At 40.5% G+C, this 22,425-nt stretch overlaps 1 protein-coding gene across 1 annotated transcript; it reads right to left on the reverse strand.

Moving 5' to 3' along the window:
* Positions 1–4,993: 4,993 nt before the first annotated feature.
* On the reverse strand, positions 4,994–5,647 carry LOC145443507 (uncharacterized). Its single transcript, XM_080321465.1, has one exon. The coding sequence runs from the start codon at positions 5,645–5,647 to the stop codon at positions 4,994–4,996; it is 654 nt and encodes a 217-aa protein (XP_080177591.1).
* Between the last annotated feature and the right edge of the window lie 16,778 nt (positions 5,648–22,425).

The following is a 22,425-nucleotide window of genomic DNA, read 5'->3' on the forward strand; positions in this document are numbered from 1 at the left end:
ACGATTCAACAAATTCTGTATACTGTTTTACTGGATAAAATACACGTAGCCTACATAGCATCAAAATCAGTACATTAATTCCTCAAATACAGTTCTGAGCCATACAGAATGGACTAAAACGGTATTTTGTGTATCATTCCATTCTGTAAGATACACGCAATTGTACCGTAGTAAAAAAACGACTATGAACGCAGCACGGCCTTGTGTTACTTCATTGTCGATGGTTACTGCATGGTTCATTGCAGTTTCACTATCATTTCCGATCCTTGGCTCATGGATCGGCTTGGACTATCCTCTCATCTATCGAGGTAACACACTATATGAGCAGAGGTGTGGGTTAATTATTATAAAACCAATGATCTTGAGCTTCAACATTCCAGATGGAATGGCTGGATGAAGAGAATCAATGCTAATGATGCAAAATGCACACACAGATCTAGTTCCTTCCAGTTATTGAAGGACACCCTAATGACCTCAAAACCATCTTCACCAATCTTAAAGAGTGCAACGCTGCACACTGCACATAGCGCGCTGGGGTCGCTATAGTGACCGTCGATCTTCCGGCTATATAAATAAAATAAGAAGCATAGACCAGGCTTGTAACTAATTCACAAGGTCCGAGTCAGAACTTAATCTCCTTTTTATAATTTTGACTCGAGTCAAGTCGAGTCATTCTCAATTCACCACCGAGTCAAGTCCGAGCCCAAGTAAGCTAGTAGAGGGCCGAGTCCAAGTCATCATCGTATTTTGACTCGAGTCCGAGTCCAAGTCATTATGTTCACCGTTCAGTTTTCAATTCAATTCGGTTCAACACACCTTTTTCAACTATGCTCGAGTGACATAGAATTAAATAGTATATTCATATTGAACTAAACCCGAATATTTACGGATGACACTCGACAGGGGTAATCGTCATCAACTAGTAGGGAATTACCCCTGACGAGTGTCAGTCGAAAATATTCGGGTTTATTTCAACATGAACATACTATTCAATTGTATATTGAAGTTCTGTACCTCCAAGAAGCTCTTTATTATAATATAGTAATTTTCCTCAGTTATAACAGTGTCCGGCCCTATTTTCAAGTATCAGGGCTGATAGAAGAAATGCCAATAATGTGGTAATATTTACTATTCTTCTATGTTATAATGAAATGTCTGTCTTGGCCGTACCAGTCTTGAGTCATATGACGTGGTTCGAGTCATGCACAATGACTCCAGTACAAGTCGAGTCAATACAAAAATTGACTCGAGTCTAGTCATATTATGCATTTGAAAAAATGATTCGAGTCAAGTCGAGTCACCAAATCGTGACTCGAGTCGAGTCATAACTCGAGTCAATACAACTCTAAAGCAGACCAATTAACGAGTCATTCCAAGGTTGGGTGGTTTTCACCTATATTGAAATCTTATCTTGGATCAATTGGTAACAACATGTAAGATTCTGGGTTACTAGATGTGATCCAGTTGATATATGCCGGAGCACAACAGCCAGCCACATCATGGATGGAGGATGTTCTGACAAGACAATCCACGATCACCTCATCGATGCAGCTATATCTATCAACATACCATGAAAATTGCCTCAACTGAGGATGAGCGTGGTGACATGAAGTCCTTCATGTAAAAGGTGGCTGATGGGGAAATGGAAAACAGACCAGGAGTGCGAGCGAAGGTTTGAAGAAATGTTCAATCGATTCGCAAAAAGAGGGCGAACACCTGCACTTTGGGTGGAGTACCACAACATGGTAGACATGCCCAAGGTCTTTATCTGAACCGGGTGACTCGTAGACGGCAATGGGAATCTGTCCTGCATTGTTATCAAGACACACATGCAGGCCATCATCATTCACCAGTGGTTCTCAAACTTGTTTCGACACCCCCCTTGATGACAGTGAAATATTTCGCTCCCCCTTATCGTTATATCGAAAAATATCAAAAAGAGCTAGCAGATTGTTTGCAATCCGAATGTATTGTTTGGTGGCGGGAGGTATTATGGCTATTGAGACACTTCTCAAATATAGAATTCCAGTTGAATACTTTTATAACTGCTCCTAACGTAAGTAGAGTTATTGAAACCACTTTTAATTGAACTCAAATCCCACGACCGATAATGACAAACGATGATCCGTCGATGAATGTTGAAATGATGTATTCGAATGAACGACGTAACAAATGAATGTCCAAGATGCAGCAAATAAGGTTAGTCGTGGAATTAGTTTTTAAAATAGTGGTCGTCTGCGGTTATGGAAGACAAGCCTAAACTATTAGACACACATGTGAGTAACTAGAGACCACATAGGAAACAAATGACAACTAACAGCGTACCAACTCAACGTAGTTAACACATAGTACTAACGACAGAGCCGAATAAACTAGACGCGGCGCCCAATCCACATATATAGAGAAGAGAACAACACTTGCGGCGCCTAATCAATTACTGATAATTACTACACACTGCCGAATACTGCAGTAACATGGCTCCTCCGAAACTTCAATTTGTAAAAATTATGGTTTCGCAAACAAATAAATTCAACAAAGGCTCCCATCGTCGGGGATCGAATCACAAATACATACTACACTAAGAACTAAATACACGCATACGTACTATAAGCATACAGAATTCACATAGAATTTAACCATTGTCACCATACCAACTAAGCGAGATTTAGACAATTCATTTCAATAGAACTGCTACGGTGGCTTGAAACTCGGCGGCTTGAAACAGCACTCAATGCGCAAAGACTCGATAGAAGATAACGTTGAACACCACGCAACCCATCGGCGCTTCAGCTCGTCCGGCGCTTCATCATCCCAGTCCGTTCCAGCTTTGCAAAGAGATTGCAGAATGAGTTTACCTTCCAGCACCACTGGTGATACGAAACCCAACGGATCATATACGGAGTTGACGAAGGATAAGATTGAACGCCTGCTCACCACACGATCGGACAATTTGATGTTGAATCTGAAACAATCATTCTTAACATCCCAAATTAGCCCCAATGTTCGAGTGTTGGGCACGATATCATCACATAGGTTTATTTCGCCATACCCAGTCGCTCTATCTTCCGTTGGAATATAATTCATTACCTCTGCACTATTGGAAACGAATTTGCAAAGTCGTAACTTGAAATTAGCACACAGTGCTTTGCTGCTGTTAACCAAGCCCACGATTTATTCGACCGAGTCTTTCGACGTAATACCGTCGTCCATATAGAAGTCGTCGCGTATGAAATCAGCAGATTCGGGACCAAACTGACTTTCTCCGTCATCAGCCGCCCGCTTCAATCCAAAGTTTGCACAGCCTGGTGAACTTTTTGCTCCAAATAAATAAACTTTGATCCGGTATTCACCAGGGGTCAAAGCTTGATGTCGTGGTCTTGGACCCAAAGAAATCTTAGAAAATCTCGATATGGCTGCGATACAATGAACTGATGAAACATATAGCTTCTATATCTGTGCACAAAGCCACATGTCCTTTCCGAAACCTGCAAAGAACTCCCAGCATCTCATTCAGCAGTATCGGGCCAGACAACAAAACATCATTCAGAGAAATTGACCAATATGGAGTAGAACAACCGAATACGGCCCTGATTTTATCCGGTTTATGCGGGTGATAAACTCCCAAGTGTGGTATGTAATTCACTTTGCCATTTGCGATATTTCGGTCAGTTTCTGGTACTGCCTCAGCCCAATTGTTAATGACATTTTCCATGCAGGTCACATAGTCTGCGGAATACTTTTCATCTTTCAGAAGGCGCTTTCTAAGTTGACCGATTCGTTTTACAGCTAGCGACTTATTCGGTAACGTTGCCGTACTACTTTTCAAGGGTAAAGGCATTTCCAAATGACCATCGCATCTTTGAAATGTGCCTTCTTTGAGAATTTCGACGAACCTACGGTCTTCTATGGACATTGGAATATGCTTACCATTGTGTTCCGCAAATTCAATCTCAAAAATGGTCCCTACTGATTGACGTGTTAATACTTCTTTTACATTTCGAACCGAACACAAGCTTGTCATCTAGGGCCGTAGGTCGAATTAACGTTTTGTGACAAATGACGGAATCCTTAGCAACGTCCAAACACATTGGACCTTCCACTCCCCAACCTAATATGGTACGCACGCCATATTGTTCATTGTCTCCTCCAGCCACGGCGTCTCTCGGCCGCAATGCTTTCGGTACATCTGTGCCGAGCAATACTAAAACATCCAACTTAAAGTCGTAAGGGACAAGCTGGTCACATACCTCTGCGAGATGTACCCACTCCTTACAGATTTGACGTTTTGGAATCTGGGTTCGACAGACAGGAATCTCACTTTCCGTGAAAAGTGTCGCCACATCAACTATCTCTTTCTTGTCATAGTTCAAGATCTCTAAATCCTGGACTTTCTTGCAAGGCGTGTTGATGTCTCTCCCGGCAAGAGTTGTCAACGATATCGCAGTATCCGTTCCATCTAGGTCAAGCTTATCAAACAGTTCGTCTGAAATAAAACAGTGTTGGAATGGTCGTCAAGGACGCAATAACAAAGTAGCCTACTTCACATCTCGCATTATGTTTTGATCTAACCCAAACAGGTACAATGAGCGCGCTGCTTATTCCTCTACCATTTGGATCGCACATCTGCGTACATAGAGAAGTCGAGGTAATAACTTCCTTTTCATGATCTGTATGTATCAAGATGAAGGCATGTAGAATGCCTTTCGTCACATTTGGAACATTTTGCTCGCTTGGTACAGGGTCCTGAAATGCGAGTTTTACCAGTTTTGTTGCCACAGCCGAAACACAGATAAAGAGCATAAAATACCTTTTTACGCTCCGCCATGGGTTTACCTTGCAATTCACTGCAGTCAGCAATGTGATGATCTCATTCACAATACAAACAACTTGCCTTCTCTACTTTGAACGCGAAAGAAGTTGTTTTCGGTTTCAGTTTGCTCTCAATGTTTCCGCTGTCTGGTACTTCAAATTCAGGCTGATTCTTGATATCGGATTAATCCTTAATAAATCCGACAACGTTAACAAATGGCGGGTAGCTATCGTCGTTACCAGTAGCCCGTTTGTATTTATGAACTTCGTCCATCCATCGGTTCTTCAAATACAGCGGGAGTTTGTTGACCACAGCCGGTATTTGACAAGACGCATAGTCCAGTGTTTTCAAGTCCGTATTTCGTTCCTTGTTGGCTGAAACTTGCAACAGAAAGTCAGAAAACTCACGAAGCTCGTGCTTACTTTTGACTGGTTTCCCCACTTTCAGTTCATTGATGAAGGCGCTTCCAATCGATGTGCTGCCACCGTATCTGAGCTTCAGCTCTCTCTTTGCAGCGAAGTACGATTCCCCGGTATTATTCAGGAAGTAACCATCGACAACCTTCAAGGGACCGTCACCTAAATATTGCCGCAACAAATTCATTTTTTCGTTAGTATTTTGAACTCTGGACTCTACCAACGCCTCAAACGATGCTTCCCATTTCGGAAAATCCAAAGGGTTACCAGTAAACTTCCACAGTCGAATGCTTGGAAGTCTTTGAGCTGATATCATCTCCCTCATCATTGACAGAAGTAACTCCTCGTTGCGTTGGAGACCATCGAGAGTGCCGCGAGCATTCGAGTTCGATGCTGTGATATTCGGAGCTACGCCGGACATACTCACGGGATCACGCCGAATCTGTGCATTACCTGCAAACATTGGCACAAAGTTATCGGAATAGACGTTAAGCCTAGGCTTACCATATTTTGGAAATCTAAAAGGGGGACACTTTTCCTAGGCTTGCAAAACCGGAGAAGAATTCTCAAAAACCGGTGAATTTATCCCACTTTCTGATCGGTCGAATAAAAAAAAAAAAATGAAAAAAAAAGGTCTTCTCTCCGCTCAGAGCTCAAAAATACCGTTTTTCTCTCCGCATTGATAGGTGGTTGACTAAAAAAAAAAAAAGGTCATCTTTCCGCTCTGAGCTCAAATCACCGTTTTTCACTCCGAAATACCCGCCGGCCTTGAAAAGCGGGACGTTTGGCTGACTGGTCGGGACGCCGGGACAAGACGTCAAAAAGCGGGACTGTCCCGCCTAAAGCGGGACGTATGGTAAGCCTAGTTGAGCCTATTATTTGCTGGTGGTGCAGACGGTGCTTGAGCGATTTGTCCCGCGATCGTATTGATTGAATGCTCCACGCGAGAATAATCAGTCACGCGAGATTCATTGGCCACCACACGAGTGCTAAATTGTGGTCGGTCACGAACATCAACTGTATCTTCAACAGGATTTATCTCTGGACCTGGTGGGTGTTCGTAAACGGCGATGCCTGTTGTTGGATCGTGACGTGAAACTGCTGGTGGTTCCATGTAGGAAGATGGCTGACGCGAGAGATCCTCCTAACTCTTCCATGAGACCGAATGAATTTTCCACTCTCTCTACTTGCTTGCACTCTCTTACGATTGCTTCCTGCGTAGCTATCTGTTTCTTCGTTTCGAGGGCATCCCGCTCTAGCTTGATGGTGGTTTCATGCAACACCCTCTTCTTCTGAGTTCAGATTCTTGTTGTTTGAAATCTAAACCCGCTTTCAGCACGGCCGCCTTTTCCTTGGATTCTCGCATGTTCTGTATATGAGATATGACACTGCCAGCTTTCGAAGAACGTCCGAATAACTTGGTTCGACTTGACCGACTAGAACGCGAACGTCTATCGCTTCTAATATCCCCAAGACGCTTCGACATTTATATCTTGATCTCCCTTATTTCAGCTTCCAAACGTTTGATGTCTTCTTCACATGGGCCATACTCTTCGTCCGGAAGAACATCTTTCATTACTTTCGGAATATTTCTGAAACTTTCTCTATGTTGTAGCATCAGTTTCAAGGACTCTCCTACTTCACTTTCATCACTCGATATTATTGCGATCTCGGAGGATTTTTCCATTCTCCGGCTCAAATGTTCAGTACTTTCTGAATATCTTGCCTTTATTTCTCTGTTCTTACTGCGTGTCGCCGCTGGCCGCTTCTTCACTACTTCAGACGGTCCTTCACCGTCATGTTCGCGGTCATTGCGGTCGTTGCACGGTACATTAGCGCCATCAGCGGACGTTGCGCCCACATGCCTTGTTCTATTGGCTTGATCAGAAGCCATTGCATCAGCGGACTTTGCATCCACATACACGGTTCCATGTGCGTCATCGGATGCCTTAACATCAGGATTACCCATCTCGTGATTGGTTGGCGTGTTCTCATTCGAAGCCATCTTCGAAATGCTTCAGTCTCCCGTTCTTACAAGCGTATATTTTAAAACTGTGACTGCTCGTAACGTAAGGAGACTTATTGAAACCACTTTTAATTGAACTCAAATCCCATGACCGATAATGACAAACGATGATCCGTCGATGAATGTTGACATGATGTATTCGAATGAACGACGTAACAAATGAATGTCCAAGATGCAGCAAATAAGGTTAGTCGTGGAATTAGGTTTTAAAATAGTGGTCGCCTGCGGTTATGGAAGACAAGCCTAAACAATAGACACACATGTGAGTAACTAGAGACCACATAGGAAACAAATGACAACTAACAGCGTACCAACTCAACGTAGCTAACACATAGTACTAGCGACAGAACCGAATAAACCAGACGCGGCGCCCAATCCACATATATAGAGAACAACGCTTGCGGCGCCTAATCAATTACTGATAATTAGGGGAGATGTGGTACCGATGGATCACTGGGACCGAAAATACTTTGAAAATTCTCTATGATAATTCCATGATTACACTCCGTGAACTTGTCTACAGTTGCTTGCTGGTAAAATCTTTCCTCACATACAAAAAAATCGACGTGCGCGAGCTATGGGGTCTCTCACAGATGTTTTTGTTTTGGGGGGTGAGAAGTAAATTTGTATCGACATATACATTTTTCTTTGTAACCTTCAACACGAACAAACCAGCAATCATTTTGATTGTGAAGTGTAGGGCTTGTATCAGGCTATATAATGGAACCTATTATTATTTTTTTTAGTACTTTCCTTAAGTGGAATTTTTTTCGATTCATGTATAAAATTCGTAGGGTGGGGACCGATGATACAATAGCCAAATCAAGCAAAATAATCAAGCATTCTAATCATAAAACAAATGAAACATGCCTACGTACAGAAAATCTTTATGTAATAATTGCATATGATGTTTTATCGCTATAACGAGGTATTTGGAAGCCACACTGTCGATTTTCGGGCAATATGTATGTACCCTCAAATTTACAAGTCCGAGCCGAAATCGAAACGTGATTTTATGACAACATTTGAGTTAATATTTATTCTATTTTTTGACGGTTGTGATCAAACATTCTTCTTTGGCTTACTGTAGCTTAGATTATAATACTGAGCAAGAAAAGTTGTCACATCTGAGGTATTTAGGGTATATGTGTCATAGGTCCCCGGGTCGTGTGCCATTGGACCCACCGGGTGGGGACCGATGACACGTTCGAGCAACAAATGTTGAACGTTCATCAATACTTTTTGAAAAGACGGATACTCATTTATACGTGCGCGATAGGTAGAGCTTGTATCAAAGTGCTGAGCCAGCAAAAGACTTGCCGTTTTCAGCTGGACATTTTGGGGCCAGCGATAATTTTCCAATTTTTGATCCATCGGTACCACATCTCTCCTACTACACACTGCAGAAGACTGCAGTAACAACTTTATTAAACATAACCTTGTGCATAGCATGTAGCAAATATACATTTTAGCGATTTTGGTGCCTAACCTCATCTATTACCACATTTGAGCTTAGCTCCAACAGACCTGACCATAATCTAAATCACAAACCAATGACAGCTACACGCATTTGCCAGCTACACTTCATTCAAGTATATCTTCTTATTAGTGCAAGGTACGGTATCACTCAAAATCTAGCAAATAAGTGGGCGAATGGTACGACGTAATTTGAAATCGAAATATAGGCCCAATTAGGATTATTGCTATTGTTGAAACTTGGAAGTTTCAGCACAAATTAAACTCATTCCGAGTTCAAGAAAATTCATTTCTCTCAGGTGGCTTCGCGCCTCCCTTCCGAAAAAAAAAAAACAGAAGATGAACAAGGCTAACATTGGAGAATTTTCAATTGCAACCCAACTGACTTGACTAACCAACAATGCTGTACCCTCGTAATTGATGGTGGATGACTTCTGTACAATGTGTACATGGAAACGTGGGAACAGCGTCTAACATGACAGGGAATTGCCAACAATTTCCTGAACTGCGAGCAGTATCTGAGCCGTTGCTTTCAAAATGTCATTGTGTTCCTTAATGGTTGCAGCAGTTCACCAAAAGATACAACATGTTCTCAAGGAAGACAGCGGCAGGAGTGATGGAACCAGAGACACTACCTTTAACAGAGGATGCAGCTGTACAGCGCACACTCTGCGCGTACCTGCAGACCCGGGATTGGATTCTTTTACAGAACATGTCTCAGAACCCCAGCGATTATGGATGAACAATAGGCGTGCATGCATATTGCATATGTACCAGTTCGAACACTGGAACCCATGGCTCCTGATGAGCTATTGCAGTTCACAGGCTGTAGCCTAATTGTCATAAAGATTGCGACAACCGGATATGCAGCTGCAAGACGAATGAGGTCACATGCATTTCGGCCTGTGGAGTATAAAAAGGCCTTACATGCAAGAATTGCAGTCACAATGATGTTGAGTCTGATATTGTGCATGAGAAAAAACTCTTCAGTAAACATAGCTACGTGAAATGAGGGTTATTTCGCGAACAAATATAAAAGTGGGTGTGGTGTTTTCACAAAGCAGAGAGTGTAGTGAAATATAAGCGTAAACAATCAAGTGAGAATCATGAAAAACCATTATTAAACCCGTCCTAAGTTACTTATTGACGATTGAAAATATTTTTTTAATTATCCCCTGATTTTTAAGTATCCCCTGATGAGTGTCAGCCGAAAAGCTTCGGGAATAAACATGAATACATTACTCAAATGTGTCATGAGTTCTGTACTACAAATCGTCTCTTAATATCTCAAGTCTTATGCGTGCTCCCCAAGGGAGTAAGTCTTCAACAACAATAGCGTGTATCATCCCATTCTTCGGTGTTATGATAATAACACGCATATATATGGCTTTAAGTTATTTATCTGTAGTGGTGTCGATGATTAATTTCTAATCCAGAATTGTACCGACTTCCTATACAATATTTATAATAAGATGCCATGTCTGGTCCACAGAATATGCAATAAACAAATGAGTAGGAATTCTTAGAAAGATGTTCTTTCACTCTTGATTGTTTTTTGTTCGATCGTGACCGTATGTCGACTCCTGGTAATTGGTAGACTAATGATTACCCTTAATTGGGTTCATCTATGTTCCTTGCCACCTGACCCGTGTACGCGGGAGTGTGGGTAACGATCAATCTTCTGCGCTGTCTTCTGTTGGTTGATTGTAATCTTCCTTCGGATATCAATGAATCTATTGTACCGCTTTCCGCGATGTGCCCCACTCACTTCACCACAACAAAACATCTAATAGATTTTTAAAATCGTAATTCTGCGCGTAACGTAGCATACAGCGTGGCTAAAATTGCTGTAATTAAGAATTGTGTACTAACTCTGAGCAGAATACACAAGATATATCCATCGAAACCACGATCGATAGGTAGCGATGTAATTTCACGCAGCTTAGCAAAACTGAACAATTCGTCATTTTCTTATAACGTCGCTGATCCAGGTGAAAACAAACAGCATCAGGATTACGACTGATATGACACTACTAAATCATCGAAGGGGTGTTTATTATTCCATTAAAATTTTCACAATATACCATTTTGTCCAAGGAGTTTCAACCTTCCCAAAATTAAACCGTGTATTAGCATTTTACTTTAATCTCGCCACATTCTCCACATTCTTACACTACGGAGATATTTCAGCAAGTCTCTGTTTATCCACCGGGGCGATATAGGTGGCGGTTTCCTCCATGTCGACATCCAAATCATACACTGCTTTGTCTGTAGTGTAAATCTGCATAACTGGATTCTTCGGACTCCTGCACCATCGCCCTCGTTAACAACAAACGGACGATAATGACCCTTCGGTTGTGCCGCGAGATGGCGCAATGACCCTTCTCTCTACCAGAGATGAGCGGATATTGACTTCTGATAATCCAACTCCGTCCGACAGCTCGAGCCGAGTCTATGAGGAACTATCCGTCCGAATCCGAACAATCTCAACCAAAAATACAGGCGAATCCGAATAATGTCCTCCAGAATCCGAAAAATCCGAATCGAATAACTATATTCCGAAGAATCCTAATTGTAGATCTGAGCAGAGTAGTCTTTACCAAGGCTAATGTTAGGGTTAGCTGATTTATATTTGCTGCAGAGGTGGTCAGTAACGAAGTACTTTTACGTTTTTGAAGTACTAAAGTATTTTTCCGTTACTTGGGTATTTACCCAAGTAGATCTAATTCCCCGCTACTTCTAATTCTACTCTGTAATATTTTGTGATCTACTTACTTACTTTTCGCTATTTTGAGCTTGTCAAGTAAGAATAGTTTTATCCTCTAAGCAGGAAGATAGCCTGAGGTAATTTGTGGCTGTTTTCACGGAGTATCAACATTTAGTTTTTATAAAAGTTGAGCAAAGCCATGAAATTTCGTCATGCTTTCCGCACATTTGATATAAAGTGACCAATGTGATTTCACGAACGTATCGGTGAATATAATTTAGGTAGCGGGTTGCGTGGTTCCGTTCACACCGCATTGTCGCCCATGTGAAATATTTCATCACAGTATATCCAGCCCATCATAACCTCTGAAACTGATGTTTCGCAATCTAGCATTAACTTATCATATCGTAATCTACAAGTCCATGGCATGTCCTGATCTGGAAAAGTGAACTCTGACTTTTTTGATCGATTTAGACCCGTTTTAGCTCAATTTGCAGCTTTTGACAATCCATGCGAATGAATTACGGTCGCTTTCACAACTACTTACTTACTTGAGTAGATTTAAAGTCAGTCAATTCTACTTCTAATTCATGTAAGATTGCTTATGGAAGAAGTACTTTTACTCGTACTTGAGTAGATATTTCCGTCGCTACTTCTACTTCTACTTGCGTAGCTTTCTTGACTACTTTGACCACTTCGATTTGCTTGAACCTTTAAGAGAACAATTTTAGAGTGCTACCAGTGCTATCAGAACGCGTTTACTGTCCGTGTTTGGTTGTCGAGAGAACGATTTTCTATTTTGACCTGAAATCAAAAGTCACCTCTGGTCAGAACTATCCAAAAATATCCGAAGCAGAAGATACAACCATCCGTCAATATCCGAAACAAAATCCGCAATAGAATCCGAACCCGATCCGACTGTATCAAAATTGTGAAAAATCCAGTCCTACCCCTTCCGAGTCTGTCCAATGCTCATCACTGCTCTCCATTTTCGGTAAAAATTTGCTTCTCTGTTGACGTAACGCAATAATTCCCAAAGCGTGTGCCGTGACAGATCCCCAGGTGTACCTCGTGTTATTATGAAATGATGTAAAATAACAGTATACGCTTTTACGAAGACATGCATCTGAGCTGCGAGTGACTGTAAAAGCGCTCTCACTTATATACATTGATAAATCGTACAAAATACGATAATATCAAATATGACACTGTCAATAGTGAAGTGTAAATAATTCTGCATAATTGGGAATTAATCTTTTTAGATCTGCACACCGTTTGGTTGGTGTATGTGGGCTAGTATCTATCTTAATCGTCTCAATTACAGACAGGAAAAGAATGATTTAACTATTTGAAGGTTTTAGTTGTTCGGATATCAGTTTATATGATCGTATTAATATCAAGCTAATTGTTGAAAAGTATTTTTGATAATGCTAGAACATTAAAGAAAATGATACTACAAAGCAAGCCCCCAAGCGTAAAAAATAGGACAGAATTCAGTAGGCCTACTGGTTTATTGCATCAAGACCAGAAATTTTCAACTTTGTTTCAGCAATATCTGCGGTGACGCCTTACCTAATGAGTCGCTTGTTTCCAGAAAACTTAGCATACACTTGGGGCAAAACATGACTAAGTGTGTCGCGAGCCTTGCAAAAGGTGGCCAGTACAGCAGTACTTCTCGGTAGGTAGGTCTTACCAGTGTACGGAATTCACGTGGTGTGTTATTAGACTATACTCAAGTAAGCAATCGCACGCGTTGACATGACGACCATATCATGGATGTGTAGGAAAAAGAGCTCTTTTGATGTGGGACAACGCTCATTCAACGAAAATCGGACTGCAATTTTGTGTGCGGATCGAACGCATGCAATACGAATTACTATGGTTACCACGTAATAGCCCGGTATCGACAAAGACTTGATAAGTAGCCTAATGCACGCTGTTATACCCTCGAATTGATGATGATGATTACTAGGGCAAGTTTTTGTTGCAGTTAAATCCGCGTAAAGTTGCATTTATTTATTTATTTTTGACAAAAGTTGCAAAAGTTGCACTAAAAGACCACATTTTGCTCGGTTGACTAAAAAAAGGTCAATTTACCGGCTCAGCTCCCGAAATACCCTAACTCCGGTGCTGATTTACGGTGTTTCAGTCGAATTTGGCCGCGTATTACACCAAAACCGAAAATACTTTCATGAAAAACCGAAAAAGTTGCCAAAAGCTGCACTATAAGATTCCTTCAAGCAGCTTAAAACATCATTCTACATATCTTACGAGTATTTAGGAAGCTGCCGGAAGCTGTAAAAAAAAGTTGCAAAAGTTGCAAAAACTTGCCCTAATGATTACAATGAATATATTTGTGCGTGTCATCAAATTATAATGACATTCAAAATTATATCTGGTTCAATAAACACAATGCGTTGGAGCGGCTACAACAAATCCCCGTCGTGCCATGGTCTCTATGTCTCGACTGTCTATATCAGGGGTTCTCAGCCCTTTCTTGGCCGTGGCCCATTTTCCGGTTTAAAAATGTGCTGTTTCCCACCTGATATCTTAGAGTCATAATCCTGTTTAATGTGTGGTCATGGACAGCGCCGATATGCCTATTTCTCTAAAATATGTACTTTTTTCTCTAACTCCTGTAATTTAAATATCGATCTCCCGGGATATGAAATCGCGCCAGGCGCGAAAAAATTTCAAGTGGAATAAATATCCTCCAACAAACGACCAACGAAATAATCTTGGGCCCTTTTGAGCTCCCCCAATTGGGGGTGAGGGTGCGGCAGTTACGGCGCTGGTAGATCATAAGCTAAAACTCATAAGTAGATTATTGTCGTCTGCTGCTCCATTCGCGTCGCGAAACACAATGATCAGATCCCCGCACTGTGTGATTGGGACTTTAGTGATACTATTTTGGGGAATATTATAATCATTCTGGGCCAGCATCGAACAATTCATTGGTGAATGGGGTACTACAGAGAAGTGAAGAAAGATTTTTCAATATGCTTGATGTACTTTGTATGTCTTGTACCAAAACATCTGAAGTAGCGATGTCAGAATATTCAATCCAATGATAGGCCTACAATCAATTCCTATGACTCTTTCATTCTGTACATTCTGCAGGCCGGACATTTTAAACCGAATCCAAAGATTAATGCGCTCCGATAAATCCCCAATCCATTAAGATTCGTTGCGGTGGTGCAGTATACCTCCGCCAGAAGTTGCTATTAATTTGAAATTATGTCTATTTTTAGCTTACAATAATACGGCCTGACGAAGTACACTAAATCTGTGCATCAATTGCACTTCATTGCGAGTTCACTGCATGCCCCTTCAATGGCATACGACATATGACCCTGCTGGAATACTTGGTCACTTCAGCATTATCTTCCAGTTATTATACGCTTGAAATTATTTTAGTTGCTGTCAGCCGTAGGTTGTCATGGCCAGTAGAAAAAGCCACCGTTTCTCCCTAACGTTTTCGATTTGTATATGCCGACTTCATACGTGCCACTACGTCTAATCAGAGTCGGATGAAAAGCTTGATGCAGCCTAAGTATAATTTAGATAATACGAATATATTTTTAGCGAATAACATAAGAAATATAACTAAACCTACATTAATTCTGAAATTTTCTAAATAGCTCTCTGGCCCACCTCAAAATGCTCTGGGGCCCACCAGTGGGTCATGGCCCACCCTTTGAGAACCCCTGGTCTATGTGCAATAACACATTGGACATTGAGTATACCAGGGGTCACCAACCTTTTTGCAATCAAGATCTACTTCTTGTGTACTGGTTGAAGCGACGGGCTACCATTTACTCCCGCCGTCTGCCTGTTACTGACTGAATTTCCGCTGGACAGACTGGACACGAATCACATTCCGGTAGGACTTCTAAGAGAGTCTTTTAAATCAAAACATCTCATTTCAATTAGCTAGCCACTAAGATTTTTAGGAAATCATGAATTACTTCGTACCATGTTAGTATAAATTATAGCCTACAACTACAGTCAACTCAAATTTTAAAATAAATCTTGTTACACTTTAAGCAGGACATCATGATATCTGTTTCTCTGTCAGTCAGTGGGAAGCCTGGCACTGGATGATATCAATTAGTGCGCTGTACTCCGGTATGTAACCTGACACTGCAACTCTGAGTGAGTGTCCAAGGCGTGCTCTGTATTTGTTTTTGATGAAGTTCATGTCGGAAAAGGCTGACTCACAACGATAAGTTGAAGCAAACACGCTTGCCATCTTCATAGCTGCTGAGCATACACCACTGTACTTTTCCGTCTCAACAAGGCATTAAAAGTTTGCTGCAGCCTGGTGGACTTTGAGGCGGAGGTCATTTGATGCAGTGTTACAATTTCAATCTCCAACTGTTCAGCATCCAGACATGACAGATTTCATTATACCAGACAGCAGCAACGATCACAGAAAGTTAGAAATTTGGCACTAAATTGCGTTGATTGTAAGAGAAATAAGCAGTGTCAAAAGATGTAATACGTAGGCATACATATATTGAAAATCTGCCAGTACTTAACGGCTATCTCCTACCGAATATTAGGGCTGGGCACAATGATTCGAGTACTCGAATCTGAATCGAGTATTAAGTTTAATGATTCGAGTCGAAGAGTAAAAGACAATTTTTTGGTGTACGGTACTGGAATTATACACTCCTCGTCACTGAAAGTTAGTTTATCAACGAGATATATAGTTTATATACTAATTTTCAATGTTGAAGTCTTGAAACCTTGATTTGCCTTATTGTAGCATACGAAACATATAGTACAAAGCTACGAACGTTACTGGAAATAGCACATTTCCGAAGTCATGATAATACCACAGCATTGCCACCAAGTGGAATTAAATCGGTATCGTCGAAAAAAGACCTCAGTCTTTTTATTGTGATGGATAACAGGTACAATATTCTTTGTGGTGGCATAAAAGGTAGGCTACACATCTGAACTTTGACATATTGCACTCTGGTATGACGTCATAATGAGTGATACTCGATTACTCGACTCGAAGCATGTTACGTGACTCAGGATCGAATCACTCAGGTACTCTATTTGCCCAGCCCTACCGAATAGTAATGTTGTCTAGTACTTTGACATTGTCCTTGACGTCGAGCTACCATAATGGAACCCCCGCAATTTCAAGAAAACGGTGGATGGCATTCCGTCACTAGAGTGTTCTTGACACCTTTTTCATCGTCCCATTCGAGCGTGACGGATTCAGTAACAATGAACGCAAGACAAATTTTACTACGCACGAAAATCGATGACATTGATTTCACGAAAAATCAATGTGTATTCAGGTCCTTGCCGCCCAAAACGTGAAAATATTTTGAAATTAACGAATGAATTCGGCGAATAATATGGTAGTAGCATATATTCCAGGTCGCATTTGCATCGCGGTACTCAGATTATGAGGACAGAAGTATTCGGCGTGTGGACATACCAATATCGACGGTTTCAGCCAACAAACGTCGATCCTTTTGAACCAAGGTTTCATAGCCGACAAGCCTTGGGCGAGCTCATTCGTGAAATCGCATGCTGACCTGCGTTTTATATATCTTACTATGTCCTGGAAAGGGCTGGGTCAAACTGAGTACCTGAGTTATTCGATTCTCAATCGAATATGCTTTGAGTCAAGTAATCGAGTATCACCCATTATGACGTCATAACAGAATGTATTACGTCAAAGCTCAAATATGTACAGTTTATGCCAGCACAAAGAATATATTTGTTATCCATCTCATAAATCAGTGGTTCTAAAACCGTTTTGTCTTCGCGGACCCCGTTTGGACCGTCACGTACCCCCGCGGACACCCTCAAGTTTTCGTTCAAAATTAGCTCAATTATCGTGCAACCGTCATCTGTCTTGAAAATAACATATCACGATATGTATAGAAATAGGGGAGACTTTTACTATTGCGAAGATAATTTTCCAGCCGTATTTATTGTCCTGCAAATCCACGTCTTTGATTTGATAAGAACAATTGCCGATCGAAAATCCATTTCCACAAAGATATATTGGTCGAGAACGTAATAGTAACGCTTCGTACGACAGCTTTCGGTGTGAGTTTTTTATGAATATAGCCTATCACGCCAAGCCTAGTCATTTCTATCTAGCATCGCATCTTGAAGTTATTTAGTGGTTATATTATAGGATAAAATTGATGTCGTGGTGAAGTAATAATTTCTTCATACGGACAGATTAGGAATAAAATTACGGAATTTCTATTTCAAACGACTGTTTACTAATTAGCTGAGACTGGCAACTACAATCCAAAATGTTTTGCAAAGATTTCGAAGTGACCCTGTTAGACCTTGCTATCTCCGACATTTCATTTTTCCACAAACCCCAACAAAACATCTTTAAGTAGCAATCTGTTTGCATCGGCAGGCTATTAGCAATTTGACAATTATAATGAGTTTGTACCGTCGGATATTTCATCTCGTAGACGACCATTTTAATGATGTGAGTCCTAAAGTTTTAGCAATTATGAAGCTAAACTGTCTCATGCTCTTCCTAATTAAAAATAAATACAAATTTATTTATCAATCATTTTACAATTTTGGAAGTTTGGCGGACCCCCTGAAAATGCTTCGCGGACCCCCGGTTGAGAACCACTGTCATAAATGATACTTTGGTATTTTTCGGACCATCTCCATTTCATTTCACTTGGTAACAATGTTGTGAGATAATCCTCGGAAATCATCGGAAATGTGCTACGTCCAGTAACCTTCGTAGCAGTGTACAATATGTTTCGTATGCTACGAAACCCCCAATAAAGGTTTAAAGGTTTCAACAGTGAAAATTAGTATCGAAACTATAACTTCAGTGGCTAGGAGCGTATAATTTCAGTACTCGAAAAAATCGTCTTTTATTACTCGACTAGAATCATTAAAATTAATACTCGATTCAGATTCGAGTACTGGAATCATTATGCCCATCCCTAGTCCTGAAGATGGCTGGCGCCGAAATGATGGTCCCACTGGTTGCACACCGCCAGACTGTAGCATCAGAGGTATTTTTTATTTTTCGGCAGGAGTACTAAACGCCAGAATTCTAGCGGAACCAAATTGCGCAAGGCACGAATGTAATTTTTAAATTGAATAAATCTGCCGCGAAATACTCTACTTCATGTGAAATTGACCAAGATTTACGAAAAATGCCGGGTAGGGCGGCGGATGATCCCTTTCACCTAACCCCATTAACATCCCATGTTTCCCGGTCAGGCGAGTCAAATTTTTGGTTGACATTGCAAGGTTACAATAAATTGGGGAATTATTAATAATGTGCGTCTTCTCGAAAATTACTTCGCGGGCGACACAAAACCATTTCGGTTTGAATACCCCTGCATTAGGCTATATGCTGTTTTCTACATATCCAAAACGTGACAAAAACGCCCTGCGCACACTGTATGATATATCTGAAAGATTTTACACTGTTAATGCTGACGAGATCAAATCAGCTGAATGCCATGTTGAGGTGTTTGTTAGTTTTAATAACTATATTTATTGATCCGTAAATTGTTGCAATTAAAACGTCGGGAAACATGGCAATAATACTTAGACCACAATCGAGACGATGACTGAATTTGGCAGGTTAGTTTCTTGAGCATTGCTTCACCCACACGAGTATCCTCAAGGGCGTTGGGGGAGCTTGCGAACAGCACAATAATATTCGCCGTTATAACAATGTTAGTCGAATTATTCAACACCAGAGCGGTAGTTTTACCCTGCGTTTCATGAACTTCGTACGTGAAGAAATATTAAGCGGTCTGAGAAACGAACTGTAATTATTTTGAAAATATACCCATTTCATGCCTCATTGCTTACGTAAGGTAGTCATAATTGTAGTCAGACATGCGCCGTGTGTAATTTCCCCAATACAAGATAATGGATAATGTCTACGACGTATTAACACAAAATAGGTTCACTACTAGGTTGTTGTTGTTGTTGTTGTTGTTGTTGCTTTTGTTGTTTATTAAACAAAAAGAATGGTGGTTATCGCCTGACGGCCTTTTGCGCCACGGTCAATGACATTGTACACGAATAATGACGAAATAACGGAATAAAGTGGACACACTCAGATCACAACAGGCGGTTTCACAAGCACATGGTGGTAAGGCGGTTACACAAAAACACAAACCAAATATCGGAATAGTATGATAAACTCAAGTTACAAATTGCGGTTGCACGATAACACAAATTCAACGACATAGGGAGTTATTTGAGGATCAAGGAGTAACTCGGCAACACAAAAATTCACTTTCAATCGAGCACATTTATTTATAAAAAATTTCAGATGAAATGCATATTTATGACAACAGAATAAAACGTGTTCGACGGTTTAGGGGTAGTGGCAGTAAACAACAAGGAGATTCAACTATTCCAATTTTATCACTACTAGGTAATGAGGGCCTTGTATAAATATGTACGTTCTGCTTCGAAACGTCATATTGGGGATAAACTGTACATGTGTAACTAAATTAATCAAAATTGTGTCTAACCTGGTAATGCGACGGTCTTGGCTGCTTTCATACATTTTTCTACAACTGAGTGATGACGGATTTATACTTGCTTCAGGCGTGGATGTAGTATGGTAGTCAGTAACAAAAATGCCTACGAAATACACATCTGTGATCGCATCATAGTCGCTCTAATAATCATTATTTATACAATATATATATATAAAGAGGAGAAGCCAATCACATAGCCTAAAATCGTTCCCAGTCCGTGGTCTCTAAAATGCGGCCCACGATGCCATTTTGTGCGAACAGCGTTGATATTTTGGATTTTTAATTATATGACGATATTTAAGTGCCACAATATTACTTATTAACGCATACTAATCGCGCAAAGTGTTGAAACCGTATCCTATACAACTTCTCCGTATTGCTCTTCACCTAAAATTACACCTTATAACATGGGGGAGGGTGCCATGCCATGATATTCTCTAAAACGGAGTCTTCTAGTAAACAAAGGGTTCGTGTCGCATTTTCATATCAATACTATAATTTGTATCACATGATGCAAAAGAATGCTTATTCTGTCGAAGGTTGATACCTCCTGGGATGCATCAACACGAATCAAGCTCTCTGCACCTTCCGCATAGTTCAGTTTGCAGCTTTTGACAGTCCATGCGAACGAATTAAGACTGTTTTCAAAACTACTTTACTTACTTGAGTAGATTTAAAGTCAATAAATTTTACTTCTACTTTAAGTAGTTTTAGGTGGCTTATGGAAGAAGTACTTCTACTACTCGTACTTGAGTGGATTTTTTTCGTCGCTACTTCTACTTCTACTTGAGTAGCTTTTTTGACTACTTTGTCCACCTGTGTTAATTATATTTATGTTGCTATTTATCTGCTTCAACATGAACATTAACAAGACAAGGCTGCGTTTCAATATAACTGATGTTCACGTACAGTCTTCACTAAAAGTTTCTACACACGACGTGCAGCCAGAGTTTAAAGAACTTGCTGACAACTTTAATCGACACATGTCTGATTGACTTCAACGGCTATTGAAGTAGGCTACATTAGGTTGATAAATTCATCAAATACTGTGTTTTGGTATTTATGCTTATTTGAAGCTTACATTAAATACGATTTATTCCTTGTACATGTCGATAAATGCGCGTTTGATGTATCCATGCATTCTGTGATCCGGCTCGCAAAGTAAGCTGCTTCATTTTCCATATCAGACCTGCCGACCGGAGAAGTTTCCCGCCCCTGCTGTAAGCTATGGTCATTTTGTTTGCGGTCAATTTATCAGTGACGTAACAATGTGCAAGTCGACACCGATTACTTGATGACCCAAAATGTACGTACACATTTTGCTCCTAGTCAAGAGTCAATCCACATTTCTGAAAATCCGAGTCAAGTTAAGTCAAGTCATTTTTGAAAGGTGACTCGAGTCAAGTCAAGTCATACGGTACCATTTGTGTACCGACAGGTTTGTTGAGTGACCGATTGTCTGGTGAAATCCAGAACACTTTTAAACATGTACTTACTTAAAAAATCTATTCTAAAATACTTGCTACGTACAGATGAGAAGTTGAGTATGATTCACCAAATACCCAAATCGTCCAATAGTACGTTGTTCGTCGATATCTCGATATACAAGGGTTTGTCACAGTGGATTGCCAAGAAACTATTTCTGAAATAAACATTTGGCTCCAGCGGATGGACGACTTCCTTTCGTATGCACCAAACCAACCAGTGTTGCCACTCGAGGTTCGTGAAAAATCACTAGATTTGCCAACTAAAAACACTATCGACAAAAAATACACTAGTTTTGAAATTTAGGTCAAATCTATTGCATAAATCATAAAATATGAGGGAAGGCATTGATGAACACCTATGAAGTTACTAGAAGACTTAACAAGTGGCAACTTCATCACGTTTTCTGCAATCTTTTTCACGACAGACAATATTGATAGTTATTTATTTCCCCATAGAGCAATTTTTTCGGCTCTAATGTAAAACAGATTCTCGCGAATATACATGATATCCATTACATTCGATCCAATCTGAATAAGGGATATAATTAATTGGTGGAGCGTCATACACTCACATATCAGTGAGCGGTCTTCCAGCTTTTCCACAGTCAAAGGATCAAAGAATAAAGCTACACAGGGACATTTCAATAACTTAAAAGCATCGAAGCGAAATCACTATAGGAAAGCATGAATACTTAAGCGTTATGACGTCACACCATATTTCAATTCAAAGATTGTACCCAGCATTTTGATTAAAATTACACTAGAACACTAGGTCAAGTCCGCATAAACTAGATCTAGTGTAAACTAGTGTAAAACACTAGGAGTGGCACCACTGAAACAAACTATTGCGAGCAGCAATGCGACGGGAGAGCGGGATTTGCTGCAGCAATGATTTCAGATATCTCTCGTGATTGCTGCATTCACAGGACACAAAGTCGTTAAAGTATTATTTGAAATCCGAAAAAGGGGCCA

Source organism: Botryllus schlosseri, chromosome 7 (genome assembly GCF_051294905.1).
Source record: "Botryllus schlosseri isolate E-star chromosome 7, Bs_hap1, whole genome shotgun sequence".
Lineage (NCBI taxonomy): Eukaryota > Metazoa > Chordata > Ascidiacea > Stolidobranchia > Styelidae > Botryllus > Botryllus schlosseri.

What these genes read in the sequence shown, in the direction of transcription:
- LOC145443507 (XM_080321465.1), bottom strand. Translation starts at nt 5,647, where the DNA reads ATGTCCGGCGTAGCTCCGAATATCACAGCATCGAACTCGAATGCTCGC.